Source organism: Gadus macrocephalus, chromosome 4 (assembly GCF_031168955.1).
Source record: "Gadus macrocephalus chromosome 4, ASM3116895v1".
Lineage (NCBI taxonomy): Eukaryota > Metazoa > Chordata > Actinopteri > Gadiformes > Gadidae > Gadus > Gadus macrocephalus.
In genome coordinates, this window is record NC_082385.1 from 28,108,150 (window position 1) to 28,127,901 (window position 19,752).

The 19,752-nt window shown below is 41.4% G+C and overlaps 1 protein-coding gene and 1 long non-coding RNA gene across 4 annotated transcripts in view; both read left to right on the forward strand.

Moving 5' to 3' along the window:
* LOC132455272 (uncharacterized) overlaps positions 1–19,752 on the forward strand; it is a 180,971-nt gene that overhangs the window by 45,638 nt on the left and 115,581 nt on the right. The window contains exon 1 of one of the 3 annotated variants that reach the window (XM_060049108.1): positions 17,625–18,295. The exons of the other annotated variants lie outside the window; for them this stretch is intronic. Within the exon in view, the coding sequence (XP_059905091.1) occupies positions 18,242–18,295 (54 nt within the window). The 5' untranslated portion in view covers positions 17,625–18,241. Of the gene's footprint in view, positions 1–17,624; positions 18,296–19,752 lie in introns of those variants that run through there. 3 annotated transcript variants of the gene reach the window in all.
* LOC132455324 (uncharacterized) lies at positions 2,397–10,179 on the forward strand. Its single transcript, XR_009525189.1, has 3 exons — positions 2,397–3,841; positions 5,477–8,269; positions 8,554–10,179. It is a non-coding gene; the product is annotated as an uncharacterized LOC132455324 (long non-coding RNA).

Sequence of the window (19,752 nt, forward strand, 5' to 3'; positions counted from 1 at the left end):
CAACATTAAGTTTATAATAAAATCCAAAACAAGAACTGAGGAAAGATCAGGTTTTTGATGAGTTGAAATTGAATGACCCCATATTTAGTGAATTAGATTACAAATATACCTTGCGCTTATGGCAGAACTTGCTCTCGTCAATGTGGACGATAGCGTTGACTCCACCGAATTTCTGGCCTTTTTCTTTCCTGTGCCTTTTAAGGCTTTTTAGGCAAATTCTTCGCAGTTTTTTAGACATCATTGAGAGTGTAGCAGTGCTTTTAGTGATGCCATCCTGAAGCATGTCTACCTGCCGTAGCTGCAAACCCTGTGCAAATCTACAAAGAAAACAAAGATTTAATCAGAACTGTTTACATAAACAAAGAAAATATGTGCTTGTTTGATCAATCCGTAAGTCTACTTTTGTCACAAAGCTTTTTCTACTGAAAAACTACTGTTGCAACTTGCAACTATAGTTTCAGCTTAAATTGTACAAACATTTCACACTCTGAACCTAGAGCTGTAATCTGTGAAATACTGGAGTTGGAGAAAACCTAAAATGATTACCTGTGAATGTACTTCATCCATGTGAAGAGACTACAGTGTGAGTTTGAGAAAAGAGACTTGGTCCTTACACTTCTCCTCAAACGTCCACATCTTTTACGACGGCACTCCCTGAAAATTGCAAACAAATTGGAAATTTAAATGATGTCTATAAGTTTGACATATACATACATACATTGTCTACAAACTGCTCAGCCTAAAACATTGTGGCGATGTAAATAATCCTTATTGACGATCATGTCATAAATTATAACTTGATCAAATAGATATCTTAAAACTTAAACTAGCTTGATACTACATATCAAGCTACATGCTTCCGGCTATTCGCTGTGTACAAGCTTATTCATCATTTCAATCATGCATTACAAAGGGGTAGGATTAAGTGTATAGTTCTTCCTACTTGTTTCAGGCATATCAATTAAATATATCTAATTTCTTTTATTTTTTTATTTTTGTGAATTGATTTGAACATAATTTTTGTCTATTGTATTTTCATGCTTTTCATTTCATTTTGTTTTTTTGATATGTCTGAAATAATAACATTGAATCAATCAAACCATTCATTAGCATTTGATTCATTACTTACATATATTACATTCAAATGGGAATTGTTAATAAGGGCTACCATACAAATATTTCAATATTAGCATTTGTTTTTTTGGGGCGGTGTATACGGGGGCGAAAATTGTACCGGCCTACGTCTTCACAACAGATTACGTAAGGGGTTGTTCGTTGCCAGGCAGGTTTCAATTGCGCTCATGTTGCCGAAGACGGAATAATATAACACAGATAACGGATCGCGCTAGATAACACTTGTTTTTACTTTATATTTGTATTGCATTTAATTGTTTAATCTAATTTAGCTAGTAAACTGAGTGTTTAATGTGTTCATAGTCTAGCTAGCTTGTGTTAATTTAATTTCCTTAATTAAATTTAGAGAATAGATTATAGGTAATAGATAGCTAATAGATAGATAGATAGGTAGATAGGTGAGCAGTAGGGATGGGCAAAATGATTCTTTTCCGGGAACTAGTTCTTTCAGTTCAGTTCACTATAACGATTCGTTTATTTGATTCGTTCGTTTTGATTTGTTCGTTACGTCAGATTACATCTTAAAAAAAATAAAAAATAAAATAACTTTTTTTTATATATATATTATTTTTAATTGGTCGTGGGTCCCGATAGGACCGTCAAGACCGCAGTCCGCCGTTTGGAGATGCCTGCTATATAGTATGTCGAACGTCCCACCAATATTTATACCACTTGCTTACTCTATATTTCATTCATGGTTTTACATTTATAATTTTATTTTACTTTACATTTAATTCTTCATTGTTCAGGCATTACAGAACTTGCATGGTCATAAATAAAAAATACGAACTGCAGTTTAATTTCTTTGTTTGTTCTTAAATTGACGTAGAATGGAGCAAAGACTCCTGGGATTGGGAAATGCGTTTATCCAATAAACAGATGGAGGTCAAGTCTATTTTCGAAAAAATGTAGGGGGATATATGAGTCGAATGGTATGACCCAAGATACGTCAGACAGAGAAAGCGCGCATATTCGACAGTACCGCCTTGTCATTGGTTTACCCAGGTGCCATTCCAACACCATTGCTACCTCTCATTGGCTGAATCTTTGAGAAAGTTGTAGACTCAATCAATGGAAGTCGCGGGGAGACGGAGCTCTGTTCGTTTGTATATTTTATTTACGTAACCATATGTTTGGTTTATGTTAAAAAAAAAGAATCAAAGAACCAGTTCTTCTTGTTTTGGGGAACCAGTTCTTGTCGTTCACGTTCGGGATTCGTTTGTTGTAACGAATCAGTCGCGACCGACACATCCCTAGTGAGCAGGCATTTACTAACTGTTTTTTATTATTATTATTCACGTTATCCCCATAACATTTAGCTATTACTGTGTAGGGAAATAGATAAATACAATGCAATACAATACAAATATAAAGTTAGGAACGCTAATAAATGTAATTTGTAAAATAAGTGTTATCTGTCTTGTCGCTCTCAATGAACGAGTTCGCGAATGTTCAAGAACCTTCCACGTCATTCGACGCGATCCCCCGTTGCGATCGTCTGTTGCCAGGCAGGTTTGGAATGGATTACTATGGATGACGTAGGCCGGTACAATTTTCGCCCCCGGTACAATTTTTAACGTGACAGCCCCAAATCCTATGGCCCCAAAATCAGTGTATCTTCCGTTCAATCCATATCCGTTTGGAAATCAAAACACGAAAAGCGAAAAGTGACTTTTTAAAAAATCATCCTCGTTGGGATAGCTTGACCAGAAATTCATCACATGTATTGCTCTTTTAAAACATGTATACCGGTGTAATAGTCTCTGTATGAGCTTTTACCAATAATAAAGTCGAGAGAACAGTTTGGGAAAGCTGAGCGGTAGGGCAACCGCCTCCCCTCTGCCGCGTTCCCTCTTTGAAATTAAGGGAGGCGACCAGCTGCTGCGCGGTGGAGGCGCGGAAACTCGCAATAATATCATATTCCAACCTAAATGGTTGTGCCGATTGCCAAACAACTGATGGGCCCATGAGTTAACAATAATTAATAACATTAGCACACTTACCAGATGTGGAGATCTGTGGACTGTGTGTAGTAGACCATCTTCATTTTGTGTCTGCAGTTTTTGCATTTCACTTTTCTTTGCAGCAACCTTTTCTTTTGCAACCATGTTATCAAATTGAATGATGTTTTTTTTGACTCCTTGACATTCACTTTTCTCAAAAGTGTTCCCACAAGCGAAGCCATAGCACCGGTGGTCAGAGGAAATAACTGATGTTACTGGCCCTGATTTGAAAATCTGGCACACTTTTCTGTTATTAGTTCAATATGTGGAGGTACGCTTAATTTTTACATCGAAACACCTCCCACCGCAAAGGTTGGGCTGATTCCCTGGTTGATGCCTGACTCAATCATAATAATCAAGCGCTTCTACCGTCCGATTGGCTAAGCCGCACCGCCAACTCGGTGCCGTTGAAAGAAGCTATTAGTCCGCGCAAAATAAATTGGATCTTGTCGCTATGGTAAGTATCAACCCTCTCTCAACAGTTATTGTTTTATTTTGAAAGCAGGCGCCATTACTTGTATGTGTGAACCACTTATGTTTGGCCTATCTCTTGTTTCAGTACCAGCATATGATTTTTCACCAGTTAAGATCTGCCACGCCTGGAAATATGAATCTGCCTATGGTGGAAAGGCCTGCTGAGCGCTCTACCCGGGCAAAAGGACAGCGGGGGAATGAAGGAGAAAGCTCCGATATGCCTACTGCTGGTAAGTTGGGTTGACACATTTGTAAAGTTAGTGTAATACTCAGAACTGTTTCTGGCCGGGCTCAGCAAGAGCTAGTAACGTTAGTTTTGCTTAGCTAGGGGGTGACAACGTTAATAGCTGCTTGGCGACATCGTAGACTTTTCTTCCCGTCTCGATATTCACATACTTTGGCGCATGTAGCAGTGTTGCGGGTGGTCATTGCCAACTGAATAATAGAGGATTGTCTGGATATCAACCAAAGGCTCATAATTAGCTTTAGACCATGAACCATAAAATTGTGGGACTTTTTATTAACGGCACCACAAGCGTTTAATTGCGAGACGGTGGCTAGACTACTTTTCAAAGTAATAATTCAGCTGCAAATAAGCAACTGTATTTCACCAAAAACAGAAGCCCTTACCAGTGATATTTATCTACATAATTTTTGCAGGTTTTTGTCTCGTGTGACCTGTGCGCCTATGAGCGCCTATCAAGGCTCATTTTAGTGTCATAAGATGGTATTACTCATGCATTTAGTGGTGTGACTTAAGGTGTATTCACACATGGAAAGTCCGTTGGTTCACTTGCTTTGGTCCAGACCAAATAGAATTTAGATTTTTTTTGTTTGGTGTGGTCCACTTTCATACTGCCCCTTTTGCAAGTGAACCAGCATTACGAAGCAAAACCACACGTGATCTGAGGTCATTCATTCATTGGACAGACATTCTGGGGTGGAGAGAAGCAGGAAGATCGAAATAAAAACTGCGAAATATATCATTGATATAATATGGGGTTAAAAATAATAAAAATGCCTACATCTAGCCTATAAATAAAGAAGAAAAACATCTAATTATTGTTGTTTCATCTGTTTATAATATGTAGCCCTATGTCAATGCCACGTTATGTGGTTTGTAGCCTACGATGTGAAACATAATGTATAGCCTACTGTATTTTTGCTGCTGGACGCGCGGCTCGCGAGAAGAATAGGCTCAAGCTGAAACACAGCTGATTTAGCTGTGTATCAGCTGGGTGTCAGTTCGGCGCAGTTCAGCTCCAAACTGACACTGGGACAGTATTGACGGTCCCGTTGGGAAGAAAAATAAAAACACACACACTTCATGCAAAGCGCAGCGTGAACCTGTTGGCACTGTAGGCTACGGGAGACGCTCCTCTCCATCTGATCGCTGAACATATCAGCATGTATATTATGCCAAAAATCATAATCATAATCACGATTATTTTGATTGACAGTGTAATCACGATTATTAAAGACAATATCCACAGTATTCAGGTGCCTAAAACAGGCGTACTCTGGAACCACGCTATGTAAAACACATCCAGAGAGAGGAGGATTGTGCAGAAAAACACACCTTAACACATATTATGGTGGGGAAGAATTGATCCTTGTGTGGGATTATTTTTGTTGGACTCCGAGTTGCCTGACAGTGGCAGGTGCAGATTCATGTGCTTCATGAGGAGATTAGAATTTCTTCTATGCTTGTCAGTGTGTCCAGTCGAGACTTCAGTAGTATGTTTTATAGATCAACATTTTACTTTTCCTACAAGTTTGCCTCATATACTCTACTAACATGAATTTGTTATCTATCATGTCATATGTTGCAGTTGTTAATATGGAAAATATTATTTTTCAACTAGGCAAAGTCCAATGGAAGAAGCGGTCAGAAGAGCTGCAGACCCGGATCGAGTTGCTGGAGGAGGAGAATGCTTTACTGAAGCAGCAGCTTGAGCAAAGGCCTTCAGCAGAGCAAGGTTTGTAAAGCTAGAGTATAGTATTACCTGAGGACTTCAATACAGTTTTTTATGATCGCTTAACCACAGTGGGCACAACTGGAGCGACACGTGCAAAACTCAGCATGCAGTTCCTGTGGACCAACCACTAGCTAATTTTTCATTGCTTAAACACAATTTTCAGAACTCTACACACTTATCTCATGGCTTATATCACAACCTGCACAACACTGGATTTTCAGCACTTTGATCAAATGCTAACACACTGCTGTCACAACTGTAAACCACACATTCAAAACAGAATGGACTTCATCCTGGTGCATTTTAAACACTGTGGATTAGGGCTTTGACTTCGAACTTCGTAATTCGAATATACCGGTAATTCGAATATCAAAAAATAAATCAACGAATATTAGGCAGCCCTTAATATTCGAACCTGTTATCGGCAGGCCAAGAGGAGAGACGTCGGAGAACCCGACGCAGTCTATTCATAATATTGTAATGACCACGGAAGAGGCAGTGAATGAAGTATTGATTAGACAGCGATTTATCAGAAACCCAATAAACCGTTGGAACACACAAGACCGGTAACCATAGCAACGCCGGTAAACAAACCTTGCAAAACCCAATCCAGGGCTGAATCCGAATACTCATACTTATAGTATGCATTTTGTAGTACGCCACAAATATAGCGCGTCCGAATGCTCAGTACGCATTGTGTAGTACAGAAAACGTTAAAGAATGCGTACTACCCATTGGTACTACCGCCACAGTATACAACGGTAGGTCACTACGCTATCCCACAATGCAACCGGAGTCTGGTAACGAACGAAGAAGTGATGGCTGACCCGACACTACCAACAGCGGCTTAGAAAGACGTCGTAGAAAGCGGCGAAAAAAGTAAAAAAGTAAAGTAAGTCATCAAGTAAAAAGAGACATTTTTAATTTTATAGCAACGATGACAAGACGGAAAACAGGTAACTTATCAAGGTAGTTTTGCCGGCATCTGAGGGGAGATACGTCATCTCCAAACATCCGGTGGAGTTTCGGCGGTGTTCGGAAGCTTTCAGAAGCGTTCTACACATAGCTGTAGACCGTACTACACTTGACAGTGTAGTATGGTCTTCAGCTATGCGTAGAACGCTTCTGTTCAGTAGACACTGAACAGAAATAGTATGTACTAAGTATTTGGATTCAGCCCAGGTCTTACTGAAGGCATTAAATGGTCAAAATACTATTAATAAATATTCGAATATATTCAAATATTAATATTAATAAACAAACGAACTTCGAATATGACTTTTGGGCAAAAGTCAAAGCCCTACTGTGGATTGCTATTTCAACTGAAACACAAGGTGTCTTGTTTTAGACTTGTGAGTGAACATATACAGTATATAGGGAAAGTGCAAAAATACTTTCTTTTGGAAATGGACCAAGGAAGAAAGGTTGGTGGAGGGAGAAGAGTGGCAGTGAGAGTGTGGATGTGTTCTGAGTGACATTATGTGTCATCGCGATGAGGCTGGTTCATAGTGTTTACTGCTCTGAGCCTATTTTGCAGGTGATGTGAACTGTTCAGCTCCAGTGACTGTTGGTAGTGCAGACTGTAGTTAGATTTTTGCACATTGAGCTCCAGTTGTGCCCACAACTGGAGCTCAATGTGGGTTTTTTTCAGGTTAGCGATCGAAAAAAAACGGTAATGTATGTGGCTTCACTACAACAACCACAATATTGGAGTTCACCCATTGTATGAGGGTCACTCTACGTCACAACATCTGATAGACATCAGCATATCAGGTGGGCACTATTCACACCTGCGCCTTACAGGTGAACGCTGCAAAGCCAGCCAGCTGCGCTCTTTTAAAAATTACACAACTGTTACGGTAACACCCTTAACTCTACCGGCAGTGGTTCGGAATGAGGAGGACACCGATTCTTGACAGGCTTACTTTATTCCCGTTGCACTCACTTTACAGTTGGTTGCATTAGCTTATGCTGCTTTCTCTCGCTTGCATTCACACACCCAGACACATGCTACCGCTCGCTCTCCTCGCTCGTCCATTCACTCACTGAAATCCCTCAAACAACAACACACTGCCATTCTCGCTCACTCACTCAGGCTACTCTGTCTCATAACACTACTATCAAGATACATCATCTACTTCCGAATTGCCCTCCAACAATTTAAAATCAGAAAAATCCTCCACCTCAAACAACACATCTGTGTGACATATGAGCTCACATCGTGTAGCGATAGCGCCCTTAGACTCTCTGTCACTCTGCTTTTCAAGGAAGTTATATCATTTAGATCTTCCTGAGTGACAGCTAGATTAACCCAGTGTCCTTTACAGCCACCTCCTTCCTAACTGAGCCGTCAGAACCTTGGTCAGAACGCATTTTTCAAAATTGTGCAGTGTGACAAGTTATGCTGAGACTGGGGGTAAAGTTACCCTTAAAAGTTGTTTTAAGTGCTTTTTTCTGCTTTTCGTCATTTCCTAGGTGACACAGTGGACAACACTGACCCCGAACCAGAGTCAAACACTGACGCAAGTAGCAGCTCCAGCACAGACTCAGATTCCAGCAGCAGCAGCTCTTCCTCCTCTGATGGCCGAAAAAAAAAAAAGAGGAAGCACAAGAAAAAAGCAAAAAAAAGGAGCAAAAAGTCGAAGAAGTCGAAGAAGTCAAAGGCCAAAGGATATCGTGGTAAAGTAAATTATATAATTGTCCTGTATTTCTTTAGGTTCAGAAATTACATATACAGTGCTGCTTGAAAGTTTGTGAACCCCTTGACCATTTTGGAATTGTATTGTGTTTAACCATTACTAACTAACAGAATTGTTTATCAATTCAACATTTTTCTTTTCCGGAAATCAATTGTTAAAACAGATCAAACAAATGATTTGCCAACTGTTGAGCAGTATCGAGCAGGTAAACACAATCAGGTGGGCCAAATTGAGTGATGAAATGGATTTTTTTTCCATTTTCAGTGACAACCATATCGGATGTGGTGAAGCGGTACCGCCAGGTCCTTCGAATAATAGAAAGGGGACACACAATGTCAAGGGCATTCGCAAAGGCAGGCGTCTCAAGAAATGCTGTGAAGGACACCGCCGCAATCGCGGAACTGTACATAGCTGACAGAAGTGTCCTGGAGGAGATAAAGGGCAAAAAGACGCTCCTCCATTTAGCAAAGGTCTGCGACTCAAAAATAGTTGGAGAGCTTTCTTTGAAGATTGAAGAACTTAAAAAGAAAAAGAAACTGATACCATTCACCAAAAGAGGCTGAGGCTGAAATGGACAGAGGAGAAAGGGGAGAGTGTTTTCATTTATTTAAAAAAAAAAAAAAAAAAAAGTTTTATTTGTTCAAACGGTTTATAGTATTCTTGTTTCTTTTGACTCTTAGTTTATTTAAAAAAAAAATAATGTTTTTGTTTTATTTGTTCAAACGGTATATAGTATTCTTGTTTCTTTTGACTCTTAGTTTTTTTAAAATAATAAAGTTGCTTTCTTCTCTGATATGCTGCTTATGTGTTGTTTATTTCACTTTGCGGTCATCCAGTTTTACTGATCAGTTGAGCAAAACTTGTCTCTATTTTGTACTGTTACTAGTTTGTAGACCGCTACTGTTCTCAACTGTTTTCACTTTAATTTGACAGTCCTAAGACCTCTACTAATGCTTAGTTGAACATTGACTGATAGTTTGTTGAGAATCAACTATTTTCTCTGTTTTGCTCTGTTAATAGTGTGTAGACACTAAACTGTTTTCACTTTAATTTGACAGTCCTAAGACCTCTCTACTAATGCTTAGTTGAACATCGACTGATAGTTTGTTGAGAATCAACTATTTTCTCTGTTTTGCTCTGTTAATAGTGTGGAGACACTAAACTGTTTTCACTTTAATTTGACAGTCCTAAGACCTCTCTACTAATGCTTAGTTGAATATTGACTGATAGTTTGTCGACAGTCATATGACAATCAACAGGTTGTCACCTACACAGGGTGCCTATTGATTGATAAAATATTCTCATCTTTATTTTACAATGAACATATCTGATCAACAGAGGGTTGAATGTTCATTCATTAGATGTGTTCCTTGTGAGTGGAGGGTAAGTTGATCCATATGAAACGTAAGTTGAGAATTGGTTAATAACAGCAGTTGATAGTCAACTTACTAGAAGTTGACACTCAACTGATAGTTGAATATTTGTAAAGAACATGTAGTAAAAAGCACAATGTCTGTTGCAGACTGTTTTTGTAAAAATAAATGAACGAAATAAAAATATACTATAGTCAACTAACACTTAGTTGAATGCATGTTACATATTTGTTGACAAGCTCTGTAGAGTATCAACTAACTCACTGTTGAATATCAACTAAACGCCAGCTAATAATGCAACGTGTAGTTAACTTAGTTAGTTGAATGCTTGTTTCTTATCTGTTGAAAGCTTTGTTGATTATCAACTAACCATCTACTAATAATGCAACTAATAGTTAACTGACAGTTAGTTGAATGCATGCTACGTGTACAAAACAACATCTACTAATAGCGCAACTTATAGTTAACAGACAGTTAGTTGAATCCATGTTTCTTATCTGTTGAACAAGCTCTGTCAAATATCAATTTAATTTTTCCCTGATAAATTAAATTCGACGAACAAATCCTGCAGCTGTCGTTGACGGACATTTTCGTGCAGACGCGCAAGGTGTTTGGTTTGTGTACAACCTGCGCGTGATTCCCGGCGCATGACATACGTCACAACCAAACGTTAGCGATTGGTTATGGCAGATCCAGAGTGGCACTGGGCAGATCCAATCATTTTAAACTTCAACAGACACCCGCCTTCAAGTGAGTTAACGTTTGTCAATTGATTAGGTCCAGACTCTGTACAAATGAAATGAAATGAAGTGAAGTACGAGAGTCTGGTAGAACCAGGCTAGGGTTAGACGGTGAATAAGGATACATGTGAGAAGCCCTACAGCTGTGACCAATGCACGAAGAGCTTCAGTCAGCTAAACGTACTGAAGAACCACATGAGGACTCACACCGGGGAGAAACCCTACAGCTGTGACCAATGCACGAAGAGCTTCAGTCTAAGTAACGTCCTGAAGAAGCACATGAGAACGCACTCCGGGGAGAAGCCCTACAGCTGTGACCAATGCACAAAGCGCTTCAGTCAAAGAGAACACCTGAAGGGCCACATGAAGACTCACACCGGCGAGAAGCCCTACAGCTGTGACCAATGCATGAAGCGCTTCATGCGGAAAGACGCTCTGAAGAACCACATTAGTACACACTCCGGTGAGAAACCCTACGGGTGCGACCAATGCACGAAACGCTACGGCCGGAGCTCGTCCCTGAGGAGCCACATGAGGACTCACACGGGTCCTCATGTGGCTCCGTGTGGACACGGGGAGAAGCCCTACAGCTGTGACCAATGCACGATGCGCTTCAGTCAGCAAAACCACCTGAAGAGCCACATGAGGACTCACACGGGGGAGAAGCCCTACGGGTGTGACCAATGCACGAAGAGCTTCAGTCAGAGCAACGATCTGAAGATCCACATGAGAACGCACTCCAGGGAGAAGCCCTGCAGGTGTGACCAATGCACGAAGCGCTTCAGTTCGAAAGGCATGCTGAAGATCCACATGAGGACTCACACCGGCGAGAAGCCCTACAGGTGTGACCAATGCACGAAGCGCTTCAGCCAGAGCTCGTCCCTGAAAGTCCACATGAAGACTCACACCGGCTAGAAGTTTAATTTCTAATGCGAGGCTAGTTCTATTTCTAACATTATGAGAATCAGGCCCTTTGTCCAAAATTCGGAACTACCCCTTTAAAGGGATGCTTTCACACCTGTATCCAGGTGCTGCTTTTTTTTCATCATGATTAAATGCTTTCCAACTTTGATTCGCCACGTTTTTATTTTTGAGAAATGATGTCTGTGATGAAGAATGACTTAGTTCTAGGACACTTCTGACTGCAAAACATTTGATTTATTTTTAGAGCTTAATCATGGGAAGAAACAGGCAGCAAATTTACCAAGCATTCGTTCAGTAAGTTGCAAATGCAAACTATCTTAATGGCTTTTAATTAGAGGGGACGGGAGGTATCTCTAGGTCCAAGGAGAATGTATATAAATTACTTTAAATTGATTAATTATATAAACAGGGTTTATATAATTTGTATACAATTGTATATTGGAGTTACGTTTGATATTTCCACAAGTATGTCATTACCTCTACCTTTTATTAGAAAAAGCCTGCAAAGTTCACCTGTGAAATAGACTGCAATTAAACCCCACACATTATACATGATTGTGTTTGTTTCAATTACCTTTTGGCATGTCCTTAATGCCAACTATCGCTTGTTTTGACTTTCTAATTGCTGTCTTTCTACTGCCATTATTTTCTAGTTCATACCTTGAATCACAATAGGCAGTTAATTTCTTTCAGATCTCAACAGAAAATTGTTTGAATTTAACGTTTTCGATCGTTTCTATAGTGGTTGATACCCTTCAGACCCGTTCACCCTAAAACGACTTACAGTACATAGATACATGTGATTCAAGGAGTAGGTAGGGGTTAGACTAGCCTGGCTCCGCCCGCCAAAGTACTTCCGCTCAATTTGAATTTCCCTTCAGTACTAGGTCTGGACCTGCTGTATGTAATTTGGTTTTCTGGTGCCGCCACAGCGGCGTCCAATCAGCGAACAGTGAGCGTGTCTGAGAACAATGACGATAAAGTCGTGCGCCAGTTTGAGTTGTTTTTTTAGGTCGGTAGTTGATTTACAATGTGCAATTTTTCCCTGATAAATTAAATTCGACGAACAAATCCTGCAGCTGTCGTTGACGGACATTTTCGTGCAGACGCGCAAGGTGTTTGGTTTGTGTACAACCTGCGCGTGATTCCCGGCGCATGACATACGTCACAACCAAACGTTAGCGATTGGTTATGGCAGATCCAGAGTGGCACTGGGCAGATCCAATCATTTTAAACTTCAACAGACACCCGCCTTCAAGTGAGTTAACGTTTGTCAATTGATTAGGTCCAGACTCTGTACAAATGAAATGAAATGAAGTGAAGTACGAGAGTCTGGTAGAACTAGGCTAGGGTTAGACGGTGAATAAGGATACATGTGATGAAGCAGTAGGTAGGGATAAGACAGTGATTAAGGATACATGTGATGAAGCAGTAGGTAGGGATAAGACAGTGATTAAGGATACATGTGATGAAGCAGTAGGTAGGGGTAGACAGCTAATACAGATACATGTGATTCAAAGAGAAGGTAGGGGTTAGACAGTGAATACAGCCCCATGTGATTAAGCAGCAGGTAGGGGTTAGACGGTGAATACAGATAACTGGTAATAGTACGGAAGAATATAACCCTACATTTTATGGTAAACTACGATTATTATTAGGTCTTTATACAACGGGTGGCTTAAATCCAGCGATATGATTGGTTCCTAACTGTTGTATAATACCGGGTGATACCAGGTTGTGTATAATGAGCGTATACATAACTGCTATGACGCCCAATCACTTTGTGAAAGTTTGCATATCACTCCGCACCTGGAAGTAGTTACAAAGTAAAACATATGTTGAATGATGGAGAGGCATAGGCGGAGTTTCACTTTTGCATCAGGGGGGGCAAAACAATTTTTTTCACACGAACATGTTCTCACTCATGTTCGCACGCACACACGCACGCACACACACACACACACACACACACAAAGCGCATTTCGCATGATGGCACAAGTTTAGATGAGGTTCAACACCAGTTGTTACATTACAACGTGGTTGCTAGGAGTATTCATTTAAAGAAAATAGTCTTACCTAGTGCAGAAGTAAGCGTCTTTTTTTGCGTCCTGCGAAAACGTCCACAACCGTCTCAAGTGACAGCCTGGCAGTGATGTCGCGCTCGATGTGAAGCACAGCAAGGGATGAAAACCGTGCAGCTCCTGTTGTTAAGCGTAGCCAGTTGCGAATCCTTCTCATTGCAGAGAAACTCCTCTCGGAAGTGGCAGATCCAACGGGTAGAGTCAGGGCCAACTGTAGTAGAATGTATAGATTTGGGTATGCGGCCCTTGTCACAGTTTTTTGAAGATGTTCACGTGACACAGATCCGACAGTAGAGGCTTTAACAAGGTCCATCTCTGTCCCAACAAGGTGGGGGTTGATTTTCAGAGGCTGGGCATACTTTTGTACGAGAGGTTCAATTCCACTTTTGTCGCATCTTAACACTGCTGCACAGGCCTGTGCGAGTTCAACAGCCTCTCCCGTGAATCGTCTGTCCAGTTCGCCAATGATGGTATCCAGCACTGGGAAATACAGGTGCTGTTGGAATCCAGGGGTCTCACTCTGGGACATTTGTACAGTATTTACATCATTTTCTTCTCTGTGGCCCAAAGTCGTTGTTATCAGGAAATTGTCGAGGGAGGTGGGGGGTTGTGTGGCCCGTTTTCTTTTCGGTAGTGGTCCAGGACCAGCAGGTGTCTGACTCTGAATGTTCGCATCCTCGGGTACGGAGACGTTGTTGTCTCGGCAGAACTGTTTCACTGATCCCCATACATCATTCCATTTGTCAGTCTGTCTCTGTGACACAAAGTGCGCTTTCAGGTTGTCGGTAAGCACAGCCGCTTCGGAAAGTGCGAGACTGGAGGACTGAAGGGCTTTGTGTGTGACATGAATCACACGCAGTATGTCTTCAAGTACCATGAGACATGTAATGAATGACAACCTGCCCATATGCTCACATAGGCCAGTGGCCTCCACTGACCACTTGCCTCCCTCATCACTCATTTCTCTCAGGCACTGTGTAATCGCAGAGTAGTGTGTTTTAACGGCATGCAGAGAACGCCACTTGCATGCCCAGCGCGTCTCGCTGGGCTGTGCAATTTCGGTTGGCTTCATATCCAGCGATTTCTGGACTTCAATAAAGCGATGGTGGTTTGTCGGCTCTGCAAATACTGAGTACAGTTTGCCGATGACATTCAGCAATGTTCTGACACTGCGGTTCACCGTGCAGCAGTCCACAAGCACGAGATTCAGTTTGTGAGCCAAGCAGTGTATGTATACTGCGTATGGATGCGTCTCTTTAATGCGCTGCTGCACTCCAGACACTTGGCCGGACATTACAGAGGCGCCATCGTAGCTCTGGGCAACAATTGGGATGTTTTTCAGTCCGCAGATCTCCAATCCAGTGTTTATGGCGTCCACGATCCCAGCTGCATTTCGAGATGCTCAACAATCAATAAAACACAAAAAACGCTCCTTGATTTCAAGCTGCTCTGTATATCTTAAACAGACTGACAGCTGCTCAGTGTGGGATGACTTGGCCTCATCTGCGATTACAGCAAAAAACCCAGTGTCCTGCACTTTCTCTGCAATTTCCGCACGAACCAAATTTGCGCATATCTCAATTATTTCGTTCTGAAAATCTGGACTTGTAGCATTGAAATAATTAGACTGCATACTTTGAAAGTCTGGATCATATTTCGAGAAAAATTTGCAAACCTCAAGATAATTCCCACGAGACTCTGAATCGATAGCCTCCCTGTGTCCACGGAAAGGCAATCCAAGTGCAGACAGCAATCTCACGATATCCACAACTTTAAAAAGATAAGATCTGTTCTTCTCAACAGTAGCGTTGTGGCTCTCCGACAATTTGGCAGCTATCGATCCACCTCCAGATGTGCTCTGTTTGAAGTTGTCCCATTTAACCATACAGTTCTGATGGGCCAGTGAATTTGCATGTTTTTCCAGTTTGCTGCTTAGTTATTTCCAGTCACTTACGCCCTTTCGGAACAATTCCTCCACACTGCTGTCAGTCTGGAAGTGGCGGCAGGCGAAACAGAAGACAGCATCCTTTAAAACCGAGTATTCAAGCCAACAGTACTTGTTGTAGTAGTACGTGGAGAAGGCTCGTTTAGTCTTTCCAAACAACCTTGAAGGAAAATCCGGAAGAATAGGCTTCTTAGGACAGCAGTGCTTGTCGCCAAGATCATTTGGTAGTTGCTGTGAGCTAGTGCTGCTAGGCAAGCTAACTGACCCAGACGACAGCCCAGCAAGATCCGATGGTGAGCTAGCACTAGCTGGGTTTGCCGAGCTGGTTCCAGGTGTTTCCAGGTCATCAGCATTTGTTGGTAGAATTACTGGCTCTGGTTCGACTTCTTGCCGAGTGTTGGCCGAGGTCATGGGACGTTTTAAAAAACGTCGAATATCCATTTGCAGTTTGCAATACTTACATCAGGCTACAACTGTAATTGTTATGCTATTACATACTGGCTAGCGAGATTGATACTGAGAGCGGGAAACCAAGTAGCGGACGGAAACCGTAGTCAACGTCACTATGTCACACGATTACTGAAAAATAAATATATTACAAAAATGTGCTAGGATTCATATTCATTTCATACTACTACCATGTATTTTAATCAAAACCTTAAAATATCAGTACGTATACACGTATAACACTTATATTTTGCCATTTCCTTGACGTCATGTCATTACATGCCCCCCCTGACCCCCCAGAAACTCCGCCCATGTGGAGAGGGTGTAAATGTTGTTACTCCGGGAGTGAGCAAGGCGATGGAGGGACTAACGAAAGCTTAGGCACACGGCGAGTGAACTGCTCCATAGGATAAATTGCCGGGGAACCGCTCTAGCCGAGCGGTTTAATGTAGGCTACCTACCGTGTGACTTTCGTTTTGCCATAATAGTAACCGTTGAATAAAAGCAATAGCTCACTTCAGTCTGTGGTATGTGCTCATTATACCTCTGTGAAGAGGGTCGCCAATAATTCCGCCAATAACAGAGTCCTATGTCATTGACGTCTTCTCACAGGTCTTCACCTAGCGCCACTTCCCAGCTAGCTGCTGCTGCTGAAGCGGCATGTTCAACGCTTTGGACGTTGCTGTTCCTGTCTGTATCCCCAACAGTAGCCGTGAAACTGTGTCATCTTTGGCTGTGTTCAGGGACGCGGGAAGTGGGGGTGCTTAGGGTACTGCTGTACCCCCCTGGCGGTCCCTGGCTGTAACTGCAAGTGAGAACGTTTGATAGAATTTCATCATACAACATCATTTTTCTTGAAATTATTGACATCCACCCTTTTTGTTATATTTATCATATTAGCATTTCATTTTATTTAGGACATTGTCTGTGTAGGCTGACGAAGGCTATGACGCACAACGCAGAACAATGCTATGTGCGCGGCGGGAAAATTCCAAAAGTCAAGCTTGTTACAAGTGCTATGTGTCACAGAAAATAAGTATTTTCCGATTTTTTTGGCCCCAAGAAGGCAAAACTTCGCGATCAAAACACCAGCCGGACATCCAATTCCCTACATTCCATATGTAATCTGTCCATAGCTGAATATGGTACTATGCTGATTTTACATAAGCATGTTGGTGTTCAACATCTGTTGTAGTGAACATTCTAAAACTGGTGTAAAATGTTGCTGGCCATATTAATAGACACGTTGAACGTTATCGTTTTGATTCTGGAATCCCGCACGTAAACTGGTTGGCAAAAAAAAGAGCAAAGACGGACGCTTCATTTGACGGAGAAATCGTCACTTTCCTCATGTCAGACAACTCGTAACTCTGGATGAAAATGAAGGCTTTCTTTTACTGTCACTTTGCTTTGTAAACCTTTAGAAATAACCTCCTGAATCCTTGTTATAACGCTGTGTATAATCCCAGACCGCAACAGCTTGTCGGCATGTTGTTAGTGTGTGAAATTCAGCACAGTATCAGCCGAGTTGACTCTAATTTCCACATTGTTTACTTGCTAACGTTTGTGAATAACAGTGGCTAGTTGGCAGAGTTAGTCTTTTTACACACCAGGGGCCTCATTACAGAAAAAATCCTAACTTCTCATCCTAACTTAAGTTAGGGACTCAAAGATAGGAAAAATCCTAACTTCCTATTACAGAAGCAGTCCCTAACCTGTTGGCCGTTTCCTATCTTATCTTTGGCCTCCTATCTTATCTTAATTTAGGTAATCCTAACTGCTCTGTAAATCAGATTTTCGATCTGCAATCGTCAGTTTCTGCACTAGTACGACGTCTTGGCGGGTATTGATACAGGGAACAAGAAGAGGAGTAATAAAGTAGTAAAGTAATTCTTCCACCAAAAACGTGTGTCAAGACGTGTGTGTGTGTGTGTGTGTGTGTGTGTGTGTGTGTGTGTGTGTGTGTGTGTGTGTGATAAGAACCAATGCAAAGGGTTAAAATGTACCACTATATCAAATCTAACAAAACTCTTCAAAAAGGAAATAATGAAAAAAAAGTATTATTTGAACTGTATTACCTAAGCTAAGGATCCTGAGGATCTCATTTGTTCGTTTTTATTTTATTTCTTGCTTTTTATCGGTCATTCTTTTGTTTTTTATTATCATCTATAAACATGTTCAATAAAAAAGAATAAGAAAAATACGGGGAGAGGTTACCTTTTACACAGCCCGAGATGAAGCCTCGGACGTCACACGCTACGTCATTTCGCCTACGTGAAGCCTGCTCGATAGGGAGCTTCGCTGGGGGGAGGAGCCGAGGTACTCGACACACGCCCCGATGCCTCGACGCAAACCATAACATCACTACATATAGGAAGTTTCACCGACGACTGCTTCCTCAACTTGGTCCAATACAAAGCTGGACTTGCGGAACGTCTGGAAATGGAGTCCGGATTAGTACCAACACTCCTCGGCTCAGCAACAAATCTCGGACAAGTAAGTAAACTACCGCTATATCATCGTGTTGCTTTACTGTATATGGTTACCTTGTTACCCTAGCATTAGCTCTACAGCAGGGCTGCCCAACCTTTTTTGACCCAAGATCTACTTTTCAAATAGCCAACCTCCCGAGGTCTACCGGTCTAGTGTCAACATTGCAAACCTACCTTCAAGCACTGCGGTCATGCCAGCCCACTCATCGAGATCGGCGGTCAAGCCAGCCGACCCAGTTTTTTGCCGTACCTGTAGTATTATTATTATTATTATTATTATTATTATTATTATTATTATAACTTTATTCAAGACACAGGAAGGTCCACATAGACAGCACACTACATATATACACATATAAACACACACACACACACACACACACACACACACACACACACACACACACACACACACACACACACACACACACACACACACACACACACACACACACACACACACATAAAACAATATAAAACATTTAAGAAGGAATGCAAATGAGGCATTATCAATTATAATACAAACATAATTAAAACACCTAATTAAAACACATACAAGCTTCGGGTCCAATGTTTCCAGAAGCAAGATGAGAACCTTGTGTCACTCAGAGATATCAATTAGAGACACAATAATCGTATTCAAAGACCCAGTCAATCTGCCCATGAATCTATACATAAAATTTCTCAGAACAGCATTGAAAGTGGGCACATTGTTTGTCACGAACATTTCACTGGCACTACCCCCCCTGGGAGTTTTAAGCAAAATTCTCAGAGCATCATTATATGCCACATGAAGTTTTTTCATTTTCGCTTTACTGTAATTACACCACAGGTGGGCAGTATACATTGGAGTGCAATACGCTTTGAAGAGCGATATTTTAACATCAGTAGTACACATGTAGAATTTGCGCGCCAGCATGTTTGCCTGCCCATACAGTATACCACACTGACGCTGCACATCATCATCATCACAGAGGTCATCTCTTATCACGTGTCCCAGATATTTAACCTTCTTTACAACCACTAGCGGTTCACCTGCCAGTGAGAAAGAAGGAAAGACAAGCTTCCTATCCTCCTTGGTTCTAGCAATCAGTACCACACTCTTCGTTGAGTTAAATTTGATGTCATACATTAAGCCATATTGAGAGCATATTCTAAGAAGCTGCTGCAGGCCAGCACTGGAGGGAGACGGTACCACCAAATCATCAGCGTAAAGCATATGATTAATGAGGTTATCCCCCACCAAACAGCCAGTTCTACACTCCTTTAGCTCTTCAGATAGATGATCCATGTACAGATTGAATAGTAGCGGGGACAGAATTCCGCCCTGCCGCACTCCATTGGAGACATAGAAGGGTGTGGATATACTCATCCCCCACCTAACTTGTATAGTTTGGTGAGAGTACCAGAACTGCAGTATCGTAATTATATAAGAGGGGACCCCTCGCTCAAGTAATTTAG